This window comes from Anarhichas minor, unplaced genomic scaffold, assembly GCF_050575085.1.
Source record: "Anarhichas minor isolate MPS153535 unplaced genomic scaffold, ASM5057508v1 ptg000028l, whole genome shotgun sequence".
NCBI lineage: Eukaryota > Metazoa > Chordata > Actinopteri > Perciformes > Anarhichadidae > Anarhichas > Anarhichas minor.
Window position 1 is genome coordinate 14,002,325 of NW_027466474.1, and position 25,408 is coordinate 14,027,732.

Sequence of the window (25,408 nt, forward strand, 5' to 3'; positions counted from 1 at the left end):
GTATTGTTCCAAGTGCTGCCTACACTATAATTCCACAGTCTGTAACGCACAAGTGATGAAACATCCTACAGCCTGTACGAGTGTGTGTGTGTGTGTGTGTCTTACCCCATAGCATCTTTGCCCTAGATAAACCTATTGTTCTTGCCTCTAACTGCCATTACCCCGTTGAAGGGGGCAAACACTTTCACAGCTTCAGTACAAAACCCAGCGACTCGCTCCTTATCCATCTCCTCAGTCTTCTGCTGCCTCCATCCATCCACTTTTTTTTCTTTTCTTTTTTTGATTTCATCCTTTATTCATCTGTTTTTTCCCTCCTCCTCCCCATCTGGCGCTCCTCTAACTTTTTTTTTGTTCTCCCCGCACCTCATTTGCGCAATCACTCTCTTCTCTCTCTTTTTTTTGTATTCCTCCCACCCTGCCTCCTCTTCCTGCCCTCCTTTCTTTCGTCTGTCATAGCTGGATGCAGCACAGTCTTTTGCTGCCATAGTCTGCAGCTAGCAGCCCTCTCGCTGAGATAGATGCCTGCCTATGAAAGACATTTGTTTCCTTTACTGTCACTGTGCAATAATCAGCCACTCTAACGTAATCAACATATTGCCCTAGCGGTAAATACAGCTGAGCAAGTGGGTCCGCGCACATTTGTGTGAGCTCGTGTGCGTGTCAATAGGGAGGGGGGGGGGGGGGGGGGCGGAATGAGGGAAAGTTTTTTTGTGTGCATTGTGTACCTGAAGTTGTGTGAATGTGGATGTGTGTGCGTGTGTGTTTATTTTTTCTCTTTACTATTTGGCAGTGCATGCAAATGCAGTTTCTCATGCATGTGTGTGCCATGTGACAGAGAGAGAGATGATTCCTGGTGAAAAAGCAGTTTGTTAGCGAATTAGAGTTAATTAGCCAACTTTCAGTTCCCAATGCTGTAATTGGGCCCATTTCTCTCTGTTTCCTCCAGCTGGCGTCTCTCATGCACTGCGGAGAAAGGGAGGCAAGGGAGGGAGGGAGAAAGTGAGAAGGGAGTGAGGGGGGAGATGGGGGGGTGTGTGTGGGGGGGGGGGGGGTGCTCTGGGTGCATTACATGTCTTTAGGGGTCTGTGAAGTGCTGGCGAACCCGCCCCCCTGGGGGTAAGAACCACTCGCGCTGGGGATTGAGACAGTGGGAAGTATTAACTGAGAGATAATGACGAAAGGAAGGGCTGATGGGAATGTAAATGCAAAAGAACGCGGGCGAGATGAGGGGAGGAAGTGGAGGCGGGTGAAGCAGGAGGGTTGGGGGTGGTGGGGGGGTGAAGTGACAGAAATGTTGAAGGATGAGTAGGGGAGGCGGCGAAATCATAAGCTATTAGAAAAGGAGGACGCGGGATACACCATGGGGCAGCGGGTTTAGGGGGCGAGCACTGTGGGGAGGGGGGGGGGGGGGGGGGGGGTTTGGGGGAGGGGTGACTGTGTTCAAGTCCAGCTCGTCCAGAACTTTCTCATGTGTTCGCTCTGCTCTTTCCAATAATTTCCTCTTCCCCCTCCGCACCGGCCTAATAAACCCAGAAGCGCAGTCGAAGATAGTGTTTAAAGAGAACGACACCGCGGGGTGTGGTTGAGAAATAACGCCACGTGTAAAAAATGAAGAAAAAAAAAAAACCGGCGAGGGTTGGCAGAACGGGAGAGAGGCAAGGGGGAGTGGTGAGGCGAAAGACTTAAGTGATGAAAGAGAGGAACAAGGCCTCTCTCGGTGCTGCGGAGTGATGATCAGTTGAGTCTAATGAAGGTGCGGATGCCCACAGGAGTCCTGAGCTCACTCGCGGACCACTGGGAATGGCAATTAATGCACGGCGTGCTGAAGGAAGATGCACACACACACGAACACACATTGGCAAACACACACTCAGAGAGACAATTTGCATAAAACCTACCAAAAGCCCCATTGTCGAAATTCAAACAGTATATGGTGCATTCAGCCATACTACACTTAACATCGGATTATATAATGGCTACCAGAGAGCAGCAGAATGCCCCATTATTCCATACCAGCACCAGACAGAATAGCACACAGCTCAAGCGATTGCCTCTATTGTGCATGTAACCACCCAGAACTCTCAACAGCGCGGCCCCTCATTCTTTCTTCGGGATTCGCTGCACAAAGAAGCCCTTCTCCTCTCCGCTGTGTCGCTCTGTATTTCATACATAAGCCCTACGTGTATAACCGGTGCAACTCACTCCTATCATCTTATTGATATATTTTCTTTTACTCCAGCCGGCGTATCGGTATCAGCAGAGACACGATATGGAGTTGGAGTGGGACACGAGGCTCAGGTGGACGGGTCCCCTGCACTGCGGATTAGCTGTGTTGCGCATGCACACTCGCGTGCATGTGTGTATGTGTGTGTGTGTGCGCACTGTTGAACAAGTAGTTTTAGAGCGGGTTCACTGAGGGACGGCACAGTTATGTAAAGATGAAAGGATAAACTGCTGAGACAGGAGAGTGGGGAGAAATGGACAGAGTAAGAGATAAGGAAGAGTGCGTGTGTGTGTGTGTGTGTGTGTGTGTGTGTGTGTGTGTGTGTGTGTGTGTGTGTGTGTGTGTGTGTGTGTGTGTGTGTGTGTGTGTGTGTGTGTGTGTGTGTGCGTGTATATCTCTACTCAGGCATCTGTGCGGGAATGAGTTTGTGTGTGTGTGTGTGTGTGTGTGTGTGTGTGTGTGTGTGTTTGCTTAGCAAATGTTTCAGGCCAAATACGGCTGGTCCGGCCACTTCTGAGATAAAAGCGTCTGCCTCTATGCCACTGAGACTGCAAAAAGTATTCCTTTTTTTTTAGTTTTGTCCTCTTCTTTATCCATTGAAATTGCCTTGACCTTTGCATATGTCAACTGAAATGCTTCTTTCCTTCTGCTCATCGTTTTTTCGTCTCTGCATTAAAGCCCAGATGAACATACTTTCTTCCACAGCGCCCGCCCCCCTGCCATTTGCAAGAATTGGAACGAAGAGTTCAAGCTTTCAGCTGTATAATTCCACAGCTGTAAAAGGAGATTGACTGTAGTTATTTAGTTTTACCAAGGACGTGCGGTTTATTTAAAAAAAGAAAAAGGAGGTAAAAGCCATCTGTGAATCTTTAAAAGCACACGCGCGCATCGACGCGCTGATAGTTCAGTGCCAGACAGCAGAGGTACTATCAGTTGTAGTTAAGGAGGAGGGGTCTTAGTTACCTCTAGGTTAATGATCCTCATTAATATGCGCTAATATACCCCAGGTCATGCAGTAATTAAAAATCTCATTCGACGCTCTCAGCTTAAACTGACTGACTTGGCGTCGTCCTACAAAGATTAGCATTTATTATTTGTCTCCGAGGCCTGCGCTTCATAGTGAGGGGGTGAGACTAATAGCCCGATGTTGAGACATTCGACTGGGCTGTCTGTCTCCTCCAGTGCCGACTCAAGTCTTTTGCATGTGCTTGGCTGGGCACAACTGTTTATGAGCCGAATGGCTTTGCAGGTTGTGCCTTTGGAGAGTTGCATCACGTTTGCGAGAGAGTGTTTGTGTCGAGGCAGGCGCACAAACAAGCGCTCCGAAAATACACACACACACTTAGATGCACAACCGCATGTGAAGTCCATCATCATGGGGACTTCAATATTCCTCCGAGTCAGCTGATGTCGGCTGATGCAAGCTGGGCTAATTGTGAGGCTGCATGACGAGTGTGTGATCTTGCAGAATAAATAGATGGATGGCTAGATAGATAGTCTTATAAAAACAATGTATCAATGCAGGTTTTCTTTGGGCGCATCAAAACACAAACCGCATCCGACAACCATTCTGCTGAAGTGGGCCACAGAGGTCTCTGACTCAACCTGTCCCTGTCACACACACACACACACACACACACGTGTCCATTCAGCCATCCATAACCAATGCAGCAGCTACTTCAAAGAGCCCAGATATGCATGGTAATCTCCTATCGCTTCTCTCCACCCTGTTGGAGATAGCTGGCCCGATTTGTGTCCCGTCCGTGAAAGTGCGCCGCGGAAGTTCGCGCTGCACATTTGGTTTCTGTTTGAGCTCGCAATCTGCAAGTGATTAACATTTGAATTACTGAGGCGGCAGCTAATAATGCAATCAGCGTTCGGGACAGCCTCCGAACGGCACGATAAGGAGCTCGACAGCAGGATTTGTCTGAGATCCAAAAAAAACGGAACCTTTTGGAATATCCAAAATGTCAATTCCATTAACTAAGCCCACAATTAAACTCTAACCGTGAAAAATAAATTGGGCGTCTATTATGATTAAATTGTAATAATGACCTATAACTAGAAAGGTTTGTAAAAGTAAGGCAGTTGAAGTAATTAAACCGGCTTCTGAAAATAACAGATTTGTATATAAAAGTTACACAGAAGAAAGATTGCTTGAAAAAGAACAACAAGCCACCGTAATGTGGACGCCTCAACAAAAGAGAGCTCATCTTTGATGCTCAAGCTCTGCCCCATCATTGGTGTTATAACAGAGTCAGATGTTGTGTGTATTTGCACTTCTTTTTATTAACATTTTTGTCCCTTGTAAGAAGTGGTCAGTTACCGTGACCTGCACATTTGTTTGTGGACTACAGTTTTGAAGCCTCGAGTTAGCCATTATGGCCGTCGCCATCTTGGTTTTTGGCTGTCGCCATCTTGGTTATGGCAACCAGAAGTGACATAAGAGGTTGGGGCAAAGAACAACCGAATGCTTTATGTAGGTCAACGTTGTAAGATATTTGTAGGCGACCAAAATGGTTACAAATAACTCTTATGATCTGAAAAGACATTGTGAAAGGGTTAAAGTTGTAAGACGAAAACATAGACAACTCAGACAAAGCAGTGGTAGCAACCTGCCAATCACAAGGTAGCCCCGCTCTGAAGGATAACCTGCTTTATGATCTATTTTACTGTAAATGGAACCATAATTTAATAAATGAACATCATGCTGTATTGAAGAAGACTTGAAACTATCGATTGAGACCATAAACTCATGTTTACAATGTTTACTGAGGGAATAAATCAAGAGAGATGTAGGGTCATTTTCTCATAGACGTCTATACAATCAGACTTGAGTTGCCCCCTGCCGGCCATTATGAAGAAGGTTTATGGCACTTCCACTTTGGCCAGGTTGCCGCCTACCCTAAACAAACTCACTGCAGCTCCCCCCCCCACACACAACACAGGTTGATAAACTCTTCTTTGGTTTGCCAGAGCCAGCTTTGTTTAAAGGCATAAGTATTATCACTGTCCCGCACAAATCGAAAGCGCCTTTGTAAAATCCAGCAGAATCGGCCAGAGTCGTATCTCCTCCTGTTATGTGTATTATTGTTGCACTTCCCCTCGCACGCACGTTCACAAAAGCAAGAGGGCACATGAGTTGTGACAGCACGACTGTAGCTTTGCGCCGCCGCGTCTCTTTGATGAAGAATGCACAACCATCTCTTAGGCGCAGAGTGCGTCCGAACCCCGAGGAGCAGAAGGCTCAGTAAATTTGGCCAAGAGTGTGTGTTGACTCCTGTTCACCTTGAGAGAGAGAGAGAGAGAGAGAGAGAGAGAGAGAGAGAGAGAGAGAGAGAGAGAGAGAGAGAGAGAGAGAGAGAGAGTAAGAGCTAGTGAGACGGAATACAATGTGGCTGTGTGCTGTGTTTTTCAGCTCTCTGTCCTTTTTCCTCACCTGTTGCTATAAATAGAGGCTGTAGAACATCAAAGAGAGGAGAGGTTTCTCTCAGAAACAGGCTGCAGTACACTCATTATCCACTGGCTCTGAACACACAATGTGTGTGTGTGTGTGTGTGTGTGTTTCTGTGTGCATGCGTGTGTTTGCTAATGGTCAAAGGAGACACTGCTGACTCAGCCTCACACACACACACGTACTTCACATAATGTAACATCACAACCAAAAGAATGTAAAGAAGAAGATTGAAATTAAGTTTATTCATGAGATTACAATACGCACGTGCTATCTGTGACTGTACAAGTTCGCAAACCGGAAGATCCGCGCACCAAATAAATCCGCATCGCTTACAGAACCATCTCATCTATTCTCCGAGGGCTCTTCCTCCGTCTTTTCTCTCTTTCAAATCTTTTCTTTCCTTTATTATTTTTTTTGTTTCTTTGTTTTTCAGATGTTTTCGGTTCTTTTCACGGAACTAGATTGTCATAGCAACTGCAGCAATTACCGGTTAGTTCAGTGGGGCCCTGCTATGTTGAATAGGTATCCGTGTGCAGGCATGCATGCGCTAAAGTGTGTGCATGTTTTTTTTTTCTGTTTCTTCTGTGTTTCCGCACATGTTTCTTTATGCCTCTTAATCACATTTGCATTGAATTCTCGAGGACAGCCGTTCCTCGAGATGCTGGGTGATTGTGGGTAATGTAGTTTTGTTTTTGCGCGTGTCTTGTCTCCCAAAATGTTCATAAAATGAGCCCCTTTCTCAAAATGCAAATACAGTTTGTCTTCTTTGCAAGTGCAAACAAAAGGCCTCCACCATAAAACACATGACTGTGGACAGTAGCTGGAACTATCTGAGTGTAAATTTCAGGTGTCGTAAATAGGTGTCAACTTTTAATTTAAGTTTCGATGACTCACACTCAAGTGCTAATTAATGAAGCGGTTTTATTCAACCGTAAATCACCTTTCTACAAGGCAACCGGGTGAAAACGTGGAATGTGTTTTGAATGTGTTTTGCCCTGAAGGACCTCATCTTCTGCTAATCCACATCCACAGCATGTTATCTGTCGTTCACAATTTGTGTCTCAAAGTCGCCAGACTTTCTGCGAGTTACTCAGCGGCGCGGCAGATTGGAGGTGAAGCCCCTCCCGCCATTTCGCCCCCGCCGATTTCTCGCACCGCTACTTCTAAAAAGCTTTCTCCAGCCAAGATAACAAATACAGATACGTTATCAAAGTTCGAGGGTCTCTCCGAAGCTGCAAGCAGGTTTCTTGCGGTCTTCACTAAGTGCTCCCAGTGAGCATTTTTCCGTTGAATAGACGTTTAAAAGACGTCTACGCCCAACGTTGAAAAGATGTTCAGAATTGGTTCAAAAGTGAAAGTTTTTGAAAGTTGTTGATATCTGGTCTAAACTTGAACGTTGAATCAACGTCTTCAAATAGTCGGCTAAAAAATGCTCTCAGATCAATATGTAGCAACTAAATACTTAATGTTAGTAACACATCAACAGTTTCCACTTACAGGACAAAAGACCAAGTGACACAGGCAGCAGTTCATTTGTATTTATTAAAGCACAATATCAATATAAACAATGTTCATTATATAAAACCATAATCTCCTTTTCCTTCTTTAAATGTCGTTTTCAAAGCCACACAGGAGCCGGTTTCAGGAGATCTGCCATATTTTCAATCTGGACATCTGTAAATAAAACAAGTATTTAAAATGTGTACAGCCCCACTCGCTGTCCGTAGTACTACGGACAGTAAGAAAAATACGGAAAATACACGTGTAGTTTACATGTGAAATGTCCTAAATACTCTATTTTATAACGTTGGGCTACAGGGACAGTCCACAAAGAAAGTGTCTCCAATATTAACTAACACACGTCTATGTTTACCTTCGTAACATGCTAACACTACAAGCTAACATGCTAACGCTACAATTGCTAGCAGCCTCGCCACCATGATGAGCATAACATGATATTAATGGTTTGGTAATGATATTTCGGTTTGCAATATTGGAATAAAGTAGTTCAAGTACTTACAGAGTGTGTCGTTAGCGTGAAGCCTCGTTTATTCCGTCAGCTCGTTCATTTCGCTCATCAACTCAGTAAGCTAGCTAGCATCGTGCAGACAGCACGCCAGCGTCTCTAACTTAGAAAAATGCACTGAGTCCGTGCGCATGCATGTTACAGCAGTAAACACAGAGTTGTATTTTACGTGAACTTACGTGATTATACAGACATAATGTGCTCTGCTCTCATTACGATGTCCTGGGAGCTTCTTGTTGACAGCACACAGTCTATAGTTCCATATTTACGAAGTTTTGTATGAGACATTGAATGCGTTGAAATAACGTCTTCGTGTAGACCAGATATCAACGGCCAGCGTAATATGATTTTGGAGAAATACGTTAAAAGTAACCAAAATCGTGTCTCTTTCAACCTACAACTGAACAAACCATCAATATTTTTAAAACAAATTGGTGTTTTGTGACACGTTGATATTGTAACCGTAATTTAGCCGGTTCAAAAGACGGTTAAAATACGTCTAAGACATTCAGACCCCATGTCAATGCTTTTTCAACCAAAAATCAACGTTGAAATCCGGGTTAGTGCTCACTGGGCTATATCCAATCCTCAGAGAGCTCGTCGCATTTCGCAAGCGAGAACATACGGAAGCAGCCTCGCTGGCATCATTAAATCTACCCCCAACTTTGTGAAACACTTGAATTCGATGTGAAAAATTGCTTTGGCCTGGCCCTTAAAGTTATTAAGAGATTGTTCGTCGTGGTGCAGTCGCTGTCATTGTATTGTATCAACTGAATAACAAATTTGGAGATAATTGGGTTGCATTCTTTTTTTCAAGCTCCAGCATGTAATCTCTGGCAAGAAATTACTTCATTGTGTTTGGTTCTTGTTGCTCTATTTTTGAATTGTATACCTCTTATATGTTATTATTTTGATACTTATTCATATTTTTATTGTGTCTCCTGCAGTCAGAGCTAAAATTACACGTTTGTCTCCTGCTGTCAAATTGACTCACAAATAGGCTTCGGGCGAGTTTGTTGAACATGTGCATTTTGCACATCCCTCACACACACACACACACACACACACACACACACACACACACACAGATCTGCAGATGTGCTCTTTCCAGGCATTACAGAGCATGTTCAAAGGTAACAGAAGGCCGAGGGGATGGGTGTCTATCTCTCTGCACCTGGGTTAAGGGTTTTGTTCGTGGTTTCACATGCGCACGCTTGGACATGTGAGCGTGCGGTTATGAGCGAGTGCCTCTGTGTGTGTGTGTGTGTGTGTGTGTGTGTATGCATTTATGTGGAAGGAGCAGGCTATTTATTTTGATTGTTTTCAATGAGGGTCCAATGTGTAGAATCCATAACAATACCATCAATCCACAGCAGCAGCAGCAACATGGATGTAATTTATATGGTAATGCAGCCTCCACGGATGCCCCAAGTTACGCAGTGGACATCTCTGACAATGGACAGCACGGGTGTGCTGCAGCATCCTAATGCTATGTGTTGCGCGCACACACACACACACACACACACACACACACACACTAACATACACTTGTACTTCCCAGCAACAGCGAGGCATGTTTTAATTAGCAGATGCATATAGGCGCTGGGTCGTTCTTTTGTTTTTTTTGGGGCGTTTGGGTCAAAAGGTCAAGTGTATTGCACAGACTCAGCGTGCGTCGGTCCCCGTCTCTCTCTCCTCTTCTCAAAATTAGAATAATATAAAAAATATATAAAAGAATACAGCCACTTGAGTGAGGAGAGGAGCGAGGAACGGCCTTCTGAACCTGGGGATTATTCAGAGACGATGTGTTCCAATTCATGCAGCAGGTTTTCATTCTTTCAATTTACACCGTGCAGTTCGACAAGTGCCTTGCCATGTGCAATGCCACATCTCTCAAAGGAGTTATGAGGCTTTATTCCGACACTATGCAGTCCTCGTCATGTGAGGGCAAATATAAGTCATTAAGAGGCGAGTAATCATCGGAACCTATTACTCCTGAATGGCCTCGCAGTCATTGATTCACAGCTTCAGTCCACGTGGTGTTTGGTTGGTGGTTGAAAAGATGGAACAAGGTGAAGGTCTTTTGCTGCCGTCGTCTTTTCATCTCCACATATGTATTTATTTTTCTCCTTTTCAAAGAATTCAGAGTATTTTCTTTTATATGTTTCACAAGCCAGTCATCTGAGGACTCATTATCATCAGGCTCGATTTCAAGAATAGTACTGTGTGGGGGAATTTCTTGTTGAAAATCCGATTTTTTTAAAAGAAAATCACAAAAATTCTGGTCAAATATTGGGTTCTGATCATAAAAAATAAAGTTGGTAGTGCAAACAATGGGGCCTCTTCTTGCATGGGAGCAGAACATTCAGTTGAAAATCATTCATAATGAAGGATCTGCGGTAGCGCAAATGACGAGCCTGAGTTATAATCCTGTAATTAATGTAAAGAACGGAAATCGAGAAAACGCCTTAATCCAGACCCAAACAATGTGACGCTGTGTGTGCGAGGCGCCTCCTTCCCAGCCGGAAGCCGTCTTCAACCTCTGATACAGGCTGTGCGCGTGTGTGTGGAGGGTCGGACTGTTTGGGAAAGAGGGGCCCCCACAGATGTGGAATGATGGAGTGATGCAGGCGTGACGAAAGAGAGGACCGGAGCCCGAGCTCCAGGCCAGAGAAGATCCCAGACACTCACGTTGCACATCAAAGACGGAGCCAATGATACAATCATCTCCTCAGGCTGCGAAAGCCCAACTTTACTCATTAAAACACGTCCGTTGAATCATCCTCTCATCTCCCTCTTTACTCACGTTATCGCTCACGTTATTTCTTAACGTTTTTCTGCGGCGGCCCCCGTTACGAAAAAGGAACGAAACGAGAGGGAGGGAGGTTTTCGGGACATAGGCGGCGACATCCATTTGTTGCTCGCACACACGGGCAGCAACAGGTGTGCGCCTTGCCACAGACGGGCTAAATGTGAAATCTTAGAAAGGAATGAATGAGAGGAAAGAGGAGGCGAGGATTGGGAAAAAAATAAAAAAGGGAGGGGGGGGGGGGGGGGGCAGGAAGAGAGATGAGATGGAGGAGACAGACTGCACTGTATAGATAAATAGAGAAAAGGGCCCATTGTGTCAGCAGCTGTCATCACTAAATAGCCCTCAGATCACTGTCAGACACTATCACACACACACACACACACACACACACACACACACACACACACTCATAGGCGCGCATACTTACACACACGCACGCACTGACTGACAGCTCCCCCTCAGTCCAACATCTGTGCTGACAGCAGCCATGGTAATGAGTCTCTGCATGTGCCAGCATGGGTGTGTCGTTTCTCTTTTCCTCCCTCTTCCCCGCGCACCGCTCATTCAATCACTCCGCGTCTCCCTTATCTTGTCCCCCCCGGTTCCCTCCCCTGCCTCCCCCTCTTCCTTTCGTTATTTTCACCTTAATAAAAGACAGCGCCGATTTGACTCGGCAGTGCGAGCCACACGAGCGGCGACTAGATGAGAACATCATCAACTGTTAAGTTGTGTGTTTTTTTTGGGGTTTTGTTTTTTTTTTGCTATCCAGGTGCGCGCCGTATTTCACGTAGAGGTGTGGAGGAGGAAGAGAGGGATGGAAGGAGGGAGAGATGAAGAGATGATGAATGGCTCTCGTTAGAGGGGTAATTTGTCTCTCCTTGTCTGACTGGGCTCCAGCTGTCGCTCCATCCCTCGCTCCACTCCACTCCGCTCTCCTCGGCCTACCACTCCTCACCTCAGCCAGATGGGTGGACGGATGGACGGAGCTCGGGAGGGGGGAGGGAGGGAGGGAGGCACGGAGGGACTGAAATAGAGACAAGGACGAGGAGGGGAAGAGGAGAGAAGTCATTGAACAGTCAACAAGAGGAATTGCGTCCGATGCGTAACGCCGTGGCGCGGTAAAGAATGGCTTGGTGGAGGGAGACACGATAGATTACTCTGAGCTCGTATTGAGACGGTTCAGTGGAGACGTACGGTAGCACAACAACGGGCCAAGAGCTCACACACTTTAAATGACTCATACAAGCAAGTCAAAGCCTGAAGCTCTCACAACCAACTAATGGCGACGATCACATTTCTTCTGACGCTCTACTGAACTCATCAAGGGGCTCCGCTAAAGCCCTTCATGCGGGGCCACAGTCTTGGTATTTAGTTTTTTAGACCCCACGACACACTCGCTTTTCACACCAATCAACACTTGCGAGAGAACCGTAGATTCCGAGTAGTAGCCTAAGAGAGGGGGCACGGAGAGATGGATTGAGAGATTCGTACAGATGGCCGGGGGAGGCGGGCTGAGGGGACGGCAGCGAGGCAAATTGTCAAGAGAAACAACGCGAGCTCATCGCTAAGTCTTTGTTCTAATAACACAAAGCAATTTCCACTGACCTTTCTGGAAATGTAGCGGGCAGAAATGACTGAGTTAAGGATGCCCCACAGCATAATTGCTAAGGAGATTAAAGTCCCCTTAATTGCTTTTGGCCAACTAGTGCAATTTTTTTCTCCTTTTTTTGTAATTAAAGTGATTTAAAATATTAATAACCGTGCAGGCATATGCGTAACCTTAAAGCGCACACACCCGTGATTGCGTGCAATAAAAACATGCAACCGCACTAAAACCCTCTTAAAGGTGCGCAGCTAGACACACACACACACACACGCACACACGGACATTGTTCATTGCCTGTTGTCACCAATAGCCTGTTTATAGGTCTGGTGAAATATGCAAATTGCTAGATCCACACTCGCCGTCAATTGATATGAGTGATCGATTCATTTGGATCAATCGCTTTTTTTTTCGTCTTTACCTCTTCATTATTTTACTTCCCGTCCTCCTTCTTCCACTACTCCGCCCCCTTTTATTGCCTCCTCCACTCCTAATTACCCTCCTCTATTGCTTTCTTCTCCATTTTTTTTATCTTTATTGCCAATAACTTTTGTCAGCTCATAGCTTCTGGTCCGTCCTGTTTTCTCCGTCGTCCGCTGTTTCGCTCGCCATTCCCCCGGTTATCCCCGTGACCTCCCCGCCTCTCCATCCGTCTCCATCCCTCTCCATCCCTCTCCATCCGTCCCTCCCCGCCTCTCTCCTTTTCCCTCCTGTCGGCCACAGTGTTTGCTTTGCCATTGTTTATCCATTTTTCTCTGTTTGTGCTGATGAGATTGACTGGACACACAGGCACACACACACACACACACACACACACACACACACACACACACACACACACACACACACACAGACGCACACACCTCAACAAAAGACAGGGCCGGTATCTCTCCGGGGTGTAGTTAACGTGGGGCTGTGGATCGATCCGAGCTCTGGTTTCCATGACGCAAAGCTATAAGCTGGAGCAGTTTGGACGGCAGGACAGAGACATCGCTCTGCCTCCATTTCTATCAAATGTATCTCTGTAAAGCCGCGATGGCACCTGGAGTCAAAACGAGTGCTTCCCATGATTAATGCGCTTCATTTTGTCGCAGCGTAGATGGGCGATCTAGCCAACAACTACGTCCAACCACTTTGTTTCTTAAATCATCTCTGCCTAGGTAAGGTTTCCCTGATCCAAGCGATATTGCACCGTCGGCTAAAACGAAAAGAGCTCCCCATCTATCATGGCCTTTACACATTGTGATTTCTATCAATATTCTGTGATGGGAAGGTGAATGCTGTCAAATTACAATCACACCACATCGGTATTCTAAAGAACTGTCAGTAAGAGAAGGAGAAGAGGGGGGGGGGGGGGGGGGGGGGGGGGGGGAGTATGATGATGAATGTTCAGCCATCACGGCTTTTTCTTCAAGGTCTCGCGGCTTTTCTTTCTTTATCTCCCTCTGTTCCTGCCCGTTTATTGTTCTGCGGAAAAAGAGAAGTGCGATGAAAGAAAGAACTGACTCGCTGAAAGAAAAAAAAACGTCTTAATTTCCCCCCGTGAAGTTTTCAGCGGCGAATGAAAGAATGGATGAAGTTTGTAAAACTAGGGACGAGCTAGCCTATTTTTTCTACGCACCCCCCCCCCCCCCCCCCCCCCCCCTTAGATAACTCTAGAAGGTGAAGGTAAAGGCATCACTAAGAAAAAGGAAAAAAAATAAGTTTATTTGTAAAAGCAAACATGGCCGATGCCCGAAGCCATAATTTTCAATGTGGAATAAGGAGAAAATAAGTGATTATCAGGGTGTCAAAGCGTCTTCGGTCGACTAGCTAATTAGAAGTTGTAATAACCCGAGTCCTTCGGTGGATTGGCTGGACTCGGTGGCCTCATTCTTGCCATATTGTTGATTGATTGAGCTGCAAATACGTCAGACGTAATTATTCTATATTTTGAGCCGTCTCTAAATAGAATTTATTAGATTTGTCTTTGTCCTTGATTCCAAACCTTTGGAGAGTAGAGCGAATTGTCTCCATCCCTCTTCCCTCTCTCTGGTGTACGGGACAGCCTGATTGTGTCCACGCGTCCCATGGCTCCCACTATTTAAAGACTTGGCGGTTAACTTTCCTTCGTCTCCCCCGTGTAGAGGACAGTCGTGCAATGGATGTAGGGCCCGCGCGAAAATATCAATCCGACCGTTTTTTACTGTTAATCTTTCAAATTTGGAAGACGAAATTGCAAATGAAAAGTTGGATTCACAAGCAAACGGGCACTCTTGCCGAACTCAACATCCTCAATATAGCTTTAGTGGCTAACGTTTGCAAGAAAGCATATTGACGTTATCACGAATGAGTCCCTTCGTGTCTTATCTACGTGTGCTCATCTTACACTATATTTTATAATTCGGTTTATTCCGATATATTCAGAATATTGTCTCCTAATTGTCACTTGTTCAGCAAAAGTTTCATCGGCTCGCTTTAATTTGTACAGCGGTAAGATAGATGTAGGTCAATATCTCAGTGCTGCAGATCATTTCTTCTTGGAGGCTGTATGGATGAAATAAAAAATAAAAAAATGTAAAATGACTGTTCCTATGTTAATTCAGTTGAAGTCATTTGCATGGAAAATGAGGTTGAATTGAGCTCAAGTGAGCATAACTTCCTGAGCTGAAGTGTCACTTATTAATGTGTCGAGGAGATCTTAAGGGCATTTTTTTTACGTGAGTCTGCATCTCTACATTGAGTCTCTCCGGCCTCGGCAAGCCTCTGTGTGTTTGTATCCAAGCTGCTTTACATTGCTATGACCAGGGGCCTGTTCCGAGAAGCAAGTCTACCTCTTACTTAACTGGATGAATATGTCGAGCACAACCTGCAGCAGGTTTTGTTTACATCAACCGGTGTTCCAAATTTTTGTAAATGTTTGATCCAACCAAATGAAATAATGAAAAAAGATTTTTTTTTCTCATTTTCAATATAGTTTTAGTTTTGTTTCATTTTGTGGTATCAGTCTGCAAGATTTCTGCAACACCACATTGTTTTTAGTCACAGCACTAAAACTGTTCCAGTTTCTCTGGATGCTCACACAAAACACACTGTAAACTGTTTTCACGAGAAAACATAGGAGACAGTTCCAATGAAAACTGTCAACATTGAAGTTCCACTCCTCCCTATTCACATTATGATCTGCAAGGACCCTTTAAGGGACTCTAGGTTTTGAAAATGATCCAGATGACTCGGTAGACCTGCCTCGGAACGGGCCCCCGGTATCACTGTCAGTCATTGCCATCTGTTTTGTCTAACGCCCTCCCCTCCATCCCCTCCCCCTCCCCCCTCTCTTCTCTCCCTCCATCCTCCAGGTCGCCCACTCCCTCCGACCTCTTCCTCCTCCCTGCTCCCTCCGTCCCTCCCGTCCTCCTCGTCCGCCCCCCACCACCCCTCCCCCGGCCCGTCCCCACCGATCAGGGAATGCCAGGTGCCCCTGCTGGAGAAAAACTCCACCCACTCTCACCTGGAGCCCCACCCGGAAGACTCGTACTTGCTCCGGGCCCAGACCTCCTCCACGGGTAAGAGAGCTCGCCATTCACCCCGAACCTTTTATCCTCCCCTTCATTTTATTTATGCATCAGCGGGGCCATCCATCACCTGCATTACCTCATTGTGTGTCCATTCCCTGATCTGATTTAGTCGCTGCTCAATCCTTTATGTCACATCTTGTTCTTTTGGCCATTTGGTTTCTGCTTCTTTTCTTCTTCTTCTTCTTTTTTTTTTGCATTCCTCCGAAGTCATCATTCGTTTGCAAGGCTGGGAATCAAACCAAGGGCACGTATGCAACCTTTATTTACATTGTGAGGCATCATAAAATATGCACTTAGAGATTTCAGGCAGATATTGATTGTAACCACGGTCAATTATGGATGTTATGGTTTTATTAGAGCGGAAATAACTCTCATTGATCGTGCACGGGTGAATTTACAATCTATTTGTGTATTTTTAACAGTTAAAGATTACCCAGCATATGTTGACGACTGCCTGTCAAAGAGCTGTTTTAATCAATCACCTTTTATGCTGAGAAGACCATCAGGTTTTTTGAAGGAGCATAATCAAGGAGCAGCAACAGAAAAAACACTCTCCGTTCCCAAACTTGACTTCGTAGGAGGTTCGCGGAACAAAAAAAGCACATTTCGAGCCGACAGCCGGTAATCTCTTAATGGATTACAAATTTAAATGTAACCCGTAACACCTTTGTCAACCGCTGCCAGAAAAAACAATGATGCAAGTGAAAGCAACCCCTGCACTCCGGCGAGCGCATATCGGTTGCCAGTGAGTAGGTGTGTGTTTGTACTTTATTCTCCAATTGACATTAATAATGCGCCGGAAAGTGAAAGGTAAGGGGATGATGAATTTAAAGTGCCGCCAGGAGGATCAGTGTAGCAAAGGCAAACTAGTTAGTTTCCCCGGCTGTAAGCTTTCTCCTTCATCATTGGATGCCCCGTGTGCTTACATCACATCTGCAGTGATGAGTTTGTTCATCAGCGTACACATTTATTCTCAACAGTTAGCTGCTTTGGGCCAACTCTGTCCCTCTCTTTCCCGCTCTCCCCCTGCTCCTCCATTCCCTCTGTGCATCTGCACTTGTAATCAGCAGATATATTTAGCAGAGGCCTGATGGGAGGGAAGGGAGGGGTGGGCAGAGAAGTCCTAATGTGATTTTTGGTGGAATACAATCTATTGTTAATGGCGTTAGGCTCTCCTTTGATCCAGTATAAATCTTCATTAGGGAAGGCCCGGGTCCCAGGTTCAAGAGCAACGTGATTAGGAGGCTTTTAAAATGACGTTACATCAGCCGTCTAATTGGTTTACTGTTTGCTGGGGCAACATCAATCATTAGCCCAGTAACCGCACAGCAAATAAATTCACTCTGCCACTGACACCCTAATGGCAGACACTGGCAAAGAGGGAGAGCCAGGCTCGCAGGCAACGCTTTCCCTCTTTCTCTCGTTCTTGTTCACATACACCCACACTTTCTGTTCCAGGGCTCCTTTTTAGTCTCTGCTGAGCATGTACACACAGAGACGGCGAGCGAGAGAGACAAAGAGAGAAGGAAAGAAAGAGAAAGAAATAATGAAAAAAAACAACAACTGAGAAGCAGGGAAAAGAGTGGCGCAGAGAGGCAAATGGGAGCAGAGCTGGAGAAAGCCAAACTTTGACTTTTGAAGTTGTTTAATGAGACATCTTGCATGGAGAAACAGTCAAACAGGAGACAAAAAATAACATCCAAGGGCACTAGAAAGAAATGCATGCAGAAAGTGACTGAAAGGGCGACAGAAACCCGACACACAGGGAAACAAAGAGGAAATAAAAGGGGGGGATGTGAATAAAAAGAAGGGAAAGCTGATGAGAGCTTAGAGGGTGAAACGAGAGATATTTGGATGGAAGGAGAACAACATTGAGATGATGAAATTGCAAATTGCCACGTTTTCCAGCCAGGACCGCTGATCTAATGGGTGCGGAGAGAGTCCTTGGCTTTGGGCGTCCATTAAAATCGACCTTAATGAGTTTAGAGTGGCAGTCTGGCACTGCATAAACACACCCTGGCATGTAGGAAGTCACAGGAACGGCTGCGAGGAAATAAAACACCTATAACCGGCCGACTGTTTATGCATGCACTTGTGCAAGCGTGTGCCCGTCTGTGTGTGTGTGTGTGTGTGTGTGTGTGTGTGTGTGTGTGTGTGTGTATGTGTGTGTGTGTGTGTGTGTGTGTGTGTGTGTGTGTTTGTGTGTGGGTCCTGTAGAGAGTGGACGCTGGGCAGGAAATGAGCCTTACCAAGCCAGGCAGAAACTGACCATAGCGAGATAATCCTCAGGAAGCTGCATGCTGTTTGTATGTGTGTTGTTTGTGTCTGCGAGCGCGTGTGTGTGTGTGTGTGTGTGTGTGTATGTGTGTGAGTGCGTGCTCCTGCAAAGTAGTCCGCCATTACCAAAGCTAACAGGTGGACAGACATGACTTGCGTTCCTAGTGAAGCGTGACAGGTGAACGGGAACGGAACGGCGCTGCCGAAGGATTGGCTGGGAATTGGGTCTGCGCGTGTTTATGTGGGAATACTGTCTGGCTCGGAGCACCTGTCTGGGAACGCTCAGACCGCCCCCCCCCCCCCCCCCCCCCCCCCCCCCTCCCCCTCCCCACGGAACGCCGGGAGAGCTGAGACGGCCAAACGGAGCGTGGCGGACCGCTCCTGGAAAGAGCTAGCGTTAGCGCTGGCTCTGCCCATTCATTATGCATGGGGAATGCTAAGCTATTTTTAGCCCGGGCCTCTTCTAAAGTGGCTAGCTCTCTGCCGCCAGGGAAGCCACCTCACGTCACTGCCGAAGCAATGCATGTTTAATGGCTTTGTTGAAACAAATCTACAGAAACAAAAGGCACAGCGAAGACACGTCGCCTCCCCCCTTGCGCTAATGTCATCCTTCCTAATGGTGCTTATGTAAGGGTGACATTTGCGTAACAGTGGGATGATTTGTGTGTCTGTGTGTCTGTGCGTGTGGGTGAAAGGCACACGTGCTTTTCTGCTCATGGAGACTGTTTGTTTTTGGCTGAATCTGATGACTCTTCTCTAGCGGATTATTGCCTCCTAATTAGACAGAGATGACAAGCCAAGGCAGAGGCGGTGCGCGTATGTGTGTGTGTGTGTGTGTGTGTGTGTCTGTGTAGAGTTATGTCTTTAACTCTGCCTTTATGTGTGCTTCTGGATAATAAAGCCAATGTGCAAATTGAGCCCCTTTTGTGCGCTTGTGTGTGTTTGTACGTGTGCCTCTTATTCTCACCTTAAGCTCTCCTTCCATCATACTCGGCATGACAAAGAATGACAAACGGGGAGCATGTGACATTCTGAGGCAGAGGACATACGGAACGCCGGCACATGGGGTTAAACCACCTTTAAAACGCGGGGAGCAATAGCAATTAGCTCGGAGAGAAGAAGGAGCGTGGGAAACAATGGAGGGTGGCACAGTGTGTTTTTTTTTTGCATTTTGCGTTTTGAAAAAGAAGGATAGCAGTGGAGATATGGGGCGTGAAATAAAGAGACGGAGAGGCAGAGGGGGGTGGGAAGGACAGAGGGAGGATCGGGGACTGAGCCCTGCAATGATCCGTTTCAACTGCTGAATGGGTAGTTCTATCCTGCAAACACGCGCACACATAAACACACACACACATTAGATGCACATCCTGCCCTGCGACTTTTCTCTGTTAACCACAGAAAATGTCAATAAACATCCAGGGCTGCAAAAACAAACTGCCTTGGTTGGTTCCTGCTGCCAGCTGGCCACACACAGACACACACACACACACACACACACACACACACACACACACACACACACACAATGCAAGATTAATATGATGTGGCGAGCCCCTGCCTCTCACTGGTGTGTGTGTGCGCAGTGTGCTTTACAGGGGAGGCAGGTTAGCAGACAGGCTAATGCTTCTCTGCTGAATGGGGCTCCTTTGAATTGGCGAGCATAATGAACTTCCAGGGATTAGCCGGAGCCAAACCCACAAGCTACAGCCCCCCCAACACACACACACACACACACACACATACACACACACACACACACACACACACTGCAGTCGCATGGGAACCGTGGACAGAATAAAGTGGGTCAGCCTTCAACAGCAGTCAGAAGGGCTCAGAGCTCCTCCACACACTAAAAAAAAGTGGTTGCGAAAACAAAACAAGAGAGCTGTCGAGAAAAATCTCTTCACAATCGCTGTTTACTCACACTGGACTGAAAGAGAGAGGGAGGAAAGGAGGGAAAGATAAAGTGGAATAAAATGTGATCTGCTCGGCTGCTCTCTAATTGCTCTATTTCCTCACAGCATGTTTTGTCTTTTATCAGACCGGGTTCCTGGTAAAACGGTTGTTCCCATTAGACTACCTGCGGGTCGTATTTCAGCAACCGGACAATTCATCTGACTAACCCATCTTAATTTATTGGACCCGTTTACCTCCAGCCCTCTCGTCACTGCGCTCTGCCTCTGTTCCAATGGTTGGTCAGACTTATCTGCGGTTTTCCTCGAGAGTTCTATGAATGAGAAGAAGAAAAAAACGGCCTTGCAACTCAGGCCGACCCCACTTCTCAGTGTGTTTCTATTTACTAAGGATTCTTTTTTCTTTTTATGGATTTGAAGCTTACATGAAAATGAATTTCTTTGACATCACTCTCCTGTGCTGTAGCAGGAAAAAAAGAAAGCAATTTATGTGTCTGATCATAAATATTTTGCAGCACACTAAAGGCTTTGTGACTTGTGGAAGAGTAAAAGAGATTTCTTTTTTTGGTTTGTTTGCACATTAACAACAGTTAACACTGGTAGTGAGTGATTTATTCTGCAACTATTGATTCACCGCAGCATAAAAGCAACAATCGCTTTCTATCATGTAACAATTCACTAACCTGACGGTACCTGACAATTCTGGCAGCGTCAGGAGGCTGTAGAGAGTTTCAGAGCATAGAAATACTTCTATCTGGACACTTGATAATGGAATTTGCAACTATAGATAAAAGCGTTTTAATCTCTTATTTTGAAGGGAAATGTTAAAGTCGTCACTACAAAATGCGGTAAATGCAGCGGCACAGGATATGACCCTGTGTAACGATGTCGTGGCCGGGCAGTTAACACAGCACACTGTCCCAGTGGTGCAGGATGAGTGCACACACACACACACACACACACACACACACACACACACACACACACACACACACACACACACACAGGTTCATAGAAAACCATGGATTCCTCTTCCATGCAAGGTTTGCCATATATTATTCATCCGAATTTGAATGAAAAAACTGTTCAATATTTATGTCAGGAAAGTGAAGAAAGGCGATCCGCATGCATATTTTTCTACGCAGATTTAAACATGGGAGACAGCGGGGTAGTGTGTGAGAACTGGAGTGCCTACTTTTATTTTTGGACCGTGTGTCCATGCCTGCATGCCTGCATGCGAGCTGATTATTTTCTTCCCAGTGTCGGGCTGTGGTGTTATGTGCATTGTTGCTATAGGCTCAGATAAAAGTATTTATGCAGACAGGGTTGTAGTCGGGAGCTCTTTCACATGTATAGGGGCATGGCGGGGAAAGGAAGTCAAGTCAAATTTATTTATCAAGTGCTTTTAACAAACAAGATTTACCTCAGAGCGCTTTACATCTCTGCAGAGGAGACAAACAAAATGCAAATAAAAGCGAGATGAAAGAGAGGAAAACAATCCTCGAGAAGGAATGAGGCTGCGTAGGGGAGGAGACTACGAGAAGTAAAACTCTCCCCGCGCTTTAATATCAATTTTATACTCTGCATGTATGATGCAGGGGGTTTGACTTTCCCTTCAGGTGTGTAACTGTGTGTACGCGACCGCATGCGTCTGTTTCTTCCAGGAGCGTGTTTGAACGTGCAAACAGATGCTTTGTGTCTCTCCCAGCGGCGCCACGGCGCAATCAGGTCACCTTACAAACTGGTCGCCATTACGGCTGCAGTTGCATGGGAGCTCGCTGCCCCGTATATATGCTCTAAGCACCCGTCTAGTGGGAAGGAAATGAGGAGGAAGAAAGAGGGAAAGTTAGCATGCAGACATATTGCTATAAATACACGTACTGCCTCCATTGATGTGCACGAGCCGGTTGCTGTGTGCATCTCTGTTGTTGCTTAGTGTAAAGCCACTTATCACTCATGCCTCTCAGGAATCTCTTGACCGACACATATCAAAGCAGACAGAAGAGTGCGACACATCGACCCGTCTCCCTTCCCCTCGCACGCCGCTTCTTCTTCTTTTTTTATCCAATGCAAGAGGAAATGACAAATGGAGGAGGGCAAGTGTGATCGCGCAGCTTGGCAAAGCAGCGCGTATGCACACAGTATGTGCGCTCACTCCGTCCTTTGATCAGCGCCCGAGGAAGGCAACGTGCAAACAAACACAATCCCCATAATGTATTCCAACGCTCAGATGTGTAAAATAACGATTAAAGTGCTGCGTGTCGTGTTGATGAAAGAAAAAGACGCAAACTGAGTTGTAAAGCAGAAGAATTCAAAGCCGAATGTAACATCAATGACACCGGCGTGTCTCTGCAGTGAATTCCAACATTTCCAAAATTCCGACGGTTTATTGTGACATGCGACACAATTCCTTGACCTCCTTTTTTTTTTTTTTAGCAGCTGTGCTGTGAGTACACGCACCTGTCAATGTGTGAACAAAAGCATGCTAATGCGCAAGCAGTGTTGCAGCTGTGTCGAGCTCCTATACTGTATATGTGGTTTATTGATTTTCCTCTATGAGCCCACACAGACTCGCACATGCTCTAGACGGGATCAGATCCCCCCCGCTGATTCACACAGCGAGAGAGAGAGAGAGAGAGAGAGAGAGAGAGAGAGAGAGAGAGAGAGAGAGAGAGAGAGAGAGAGGGAGAGAGAGAGAGAGAGAGAGAGAGGAGATAGAAAGGTGATGTGTGAATGGGTGTTCTTGTCTGACTCATCCGGGTTTGTTTTTCAGCTCTCTCACTCAACAGTCCATTAGCTCAGAGTTGGAAGGGCTGGTATTGGATTCTAGCTGACATGTTCCCCCAAGTCTAAGAGCTAGAGATGAGGGCACATGCTGTGCAGAGTGCTCTAGTACTGCTCACATACACACACACACACACACACACACACACACACACACACACACACACACACACATATACACACACACATACTTTCTCTCAGTTGTGATAAAGAAAAGAGTGAAAGCGAGAGAGAGTGGAAGAATTGGCTAAAAATAGAGCGGACAACAACTTGGAAAAATGCGCATGTGAAAACATGATTATCAAATTCCATGTATCTATTTAGCTGGAGCGTCCTGCTAAAATAAGTTATCGACCATTTGGAAAATATGACACCTTCTCTGACAAAATGATCGCCGACACAAAAGTCGCACATCATGGAATGTTAATGAAGTTATTTGCTAGCTGAAAAAGGCTTACATTTTCTTTTTTTGGCATGCTTATAAACACTAAATATCAAATAACATTTCTGTCCTACATTTGTAGCGTCTTGGCACGAACTCCTTCCCTCCCTTCATCCGAAACTCTCTTTGATTTCCTTCACAGGGAAGCGTGGCACTTAAATCCCTCTCTGTTCTTGTCTCCTTCCAGGGGCAGCCAACCACCACAGTCAGTCCACGCTACGGCCTCCACTGCCCCCTCCGCACAACCACCACACCTTGTCCCACCAGTCTGCCAACAGCCTGAACAGAAACACCCTGAGAGGGGGACGCAACCCCATCCACGCCCCGGCTCCGGGCAGTGGCGACGGACCCACCACCCCAGAGTCGGTCCAGCTGCAAGACAGCTGGGTTCTCAACAGTAACGTCCCGCTGGAGACCAGGTCAGAGGAAATACCTTCCCTTTATTTATTGGTTGTTGTTTTTTTGCTAATATCTCGACCCACTCACAAGCACAGCAGTGGAATGAGCCTTGAGTAATAAATAGTGAGGAATGAAAGGTCAGAGCCGTGCTGCTTCAACAACATTCCTGTGAACAACAAGAACGATGCTAGCAAAGGCAATAAGAGCTGAGGCGGATGTAACCTGATACAGAACTGTTTACTCTCTCCGGCAATCGTAGACTTTGTTAAGAATGTTGAGAAAACAATCTCACCAAAATAAAAGCAGTCACCTTGGAAACAAATAACACAAGCTAGTTTGTAAGCTAACTGTGAGTTTTTAACAATATAAAAGTGTATTGAAGAAAGTATTATTTGTGTCTTTACTACTGCCCCCTGGACTGACAGCAAACCAATGCGTCCTTTGTGGAGCACTTTATGAAATGAAATGAATGCTCCAATTTGGGCTCTTCGCCTCTCCATTACTTCAAAGGTCAGCTGTCAAGGTGGTAAACAACTTTGAGAACGCTCACGCAGTGAGGTGCAGGCCAGTGTGAGCTTCAATGCAACGCCATTGAAATTAACACATCTTACACATTCACCGAACGTGAATAAAGAATCAGGCTAGATAGACGAACTGAATGGCTTTAATGGACTTGCAAATGCTCAACAGCATAGATTGGAGTGTCAAAGTTCCCCATAGTTGAACTGTACCATGTGTCCAAGCTCCAGACAGATTTACTCTGCCTCTTCATGCGGATTACATTTGAATTATCAGACTTTGTAATATGAAATTTTGCAGTTATAAATAATGCTGCGACAGAGCTCCTGACACCTGAGATCATTTTATTCTCACTGGTCGTCTTCCCCACGATGAGTTTGTGTTTTCAACTAAGGATGAAGGGTAGAAGACATGACCTTTGAACCATTCTGCTGATTCGTCTCGAAGACACATATTTTTAGAACTATGACATCATTTCTTAATGATGCATCTAACGGACACAAGCTACACTTTTTTGTCCACTCGGCAACAGACAACAGCTCAGAATATCGTGATGTGCGGTGTGTCCCCACACCCCTCCCATCGTTCGGAGCCACCGTATTAACAAAATGAAAATCGCTCTTGGCCACTGATCCACAAAGGTGTGCAACTCAAATGCATCCTCTACCTCATCTCGCAGTGCAACACATACAGAAAGCTGTCAAAGCCATTATGCATGCACCCTTACGTGAGGGAGCAGGAAATACAAACCATTTCACATACCCTACATATGCGCTTTTGCCGGTACACAAAGAACACTTACCAAGCAAACAGAGCATTCATGCAGGGTATTACTATTCATGAGGCATGCAGTGAGAGGGGACACTCTGCCTACATGCTTGCTAGCATGCACGCGCTCGTTCTCCGAGCATTTACTCTGCAAGCTGTAGTTGTGTTTCTCCTGCTGGGCGCTGGGGCTTCTGGCTCCGATGGTCCCGGATAAGCTCCCCCGAGTGCCGGCCCTGTGCAGTATTTATGAGGCCCGGCCATGATTAATTCAGCCCCACTGGTCTCAGGTCCATGCTCAACCTGTGCTGATGCATCGCGTCGGTATGCACGATGGATAAGGAGATGCGCGGTGTTGAACAAGAATACCTACAGCTTGAAATAGAAGCTATTACCAGTTCAAATTGTTTATCGTGACCCGTGTTGCCATGGCGATGCGTATGCCATCACATCGTTTCAGGAGACAGGTCGTTTTTTTTGTTATTTCCACTTTTTCACAGAAGCCGCTGTGGCCGCCATCTTTACAGATTGAAACAAAGCGGCGAACACACTGACGCACGCTGTCGAGCTCTCCTCCGTGCCAGTATTTGGTCATGTTCAGGTGGTGGGGTTGGGCATGGCCGGGAGCCCGCC

At 46.0% G+C, this 25,408-nt stretch overlaps 1 protein-coding gene across 2 annotated transcripts in view; it reads left to right on the top strand.

Annotated features, from left to right (window-relative positions):
* The window catches only part of tenm2a (teneurin transmembrane protein 2a), a 214,957-nt gene that overhangs the window by 138,502 nt on the left and 51,047 nt on the right, over nt 1-25,408 (top strand). For both annotated transcript variants that reach the window (XM_076103209.1, XM_076103210.1), the window contains 2 exons: nt 15,458-15,664; nt 23,280-23,511. In XM_076103209.1, coding sequence (XP_075959324.1) covers nt 15,458-15,664; nt 23,280-23,511 — 439 coding nt within the window. The remainder of the gene's footprint in view (nt 1-15,457; nt 15,665-23,279; nt 23,512-25,408) is intronic.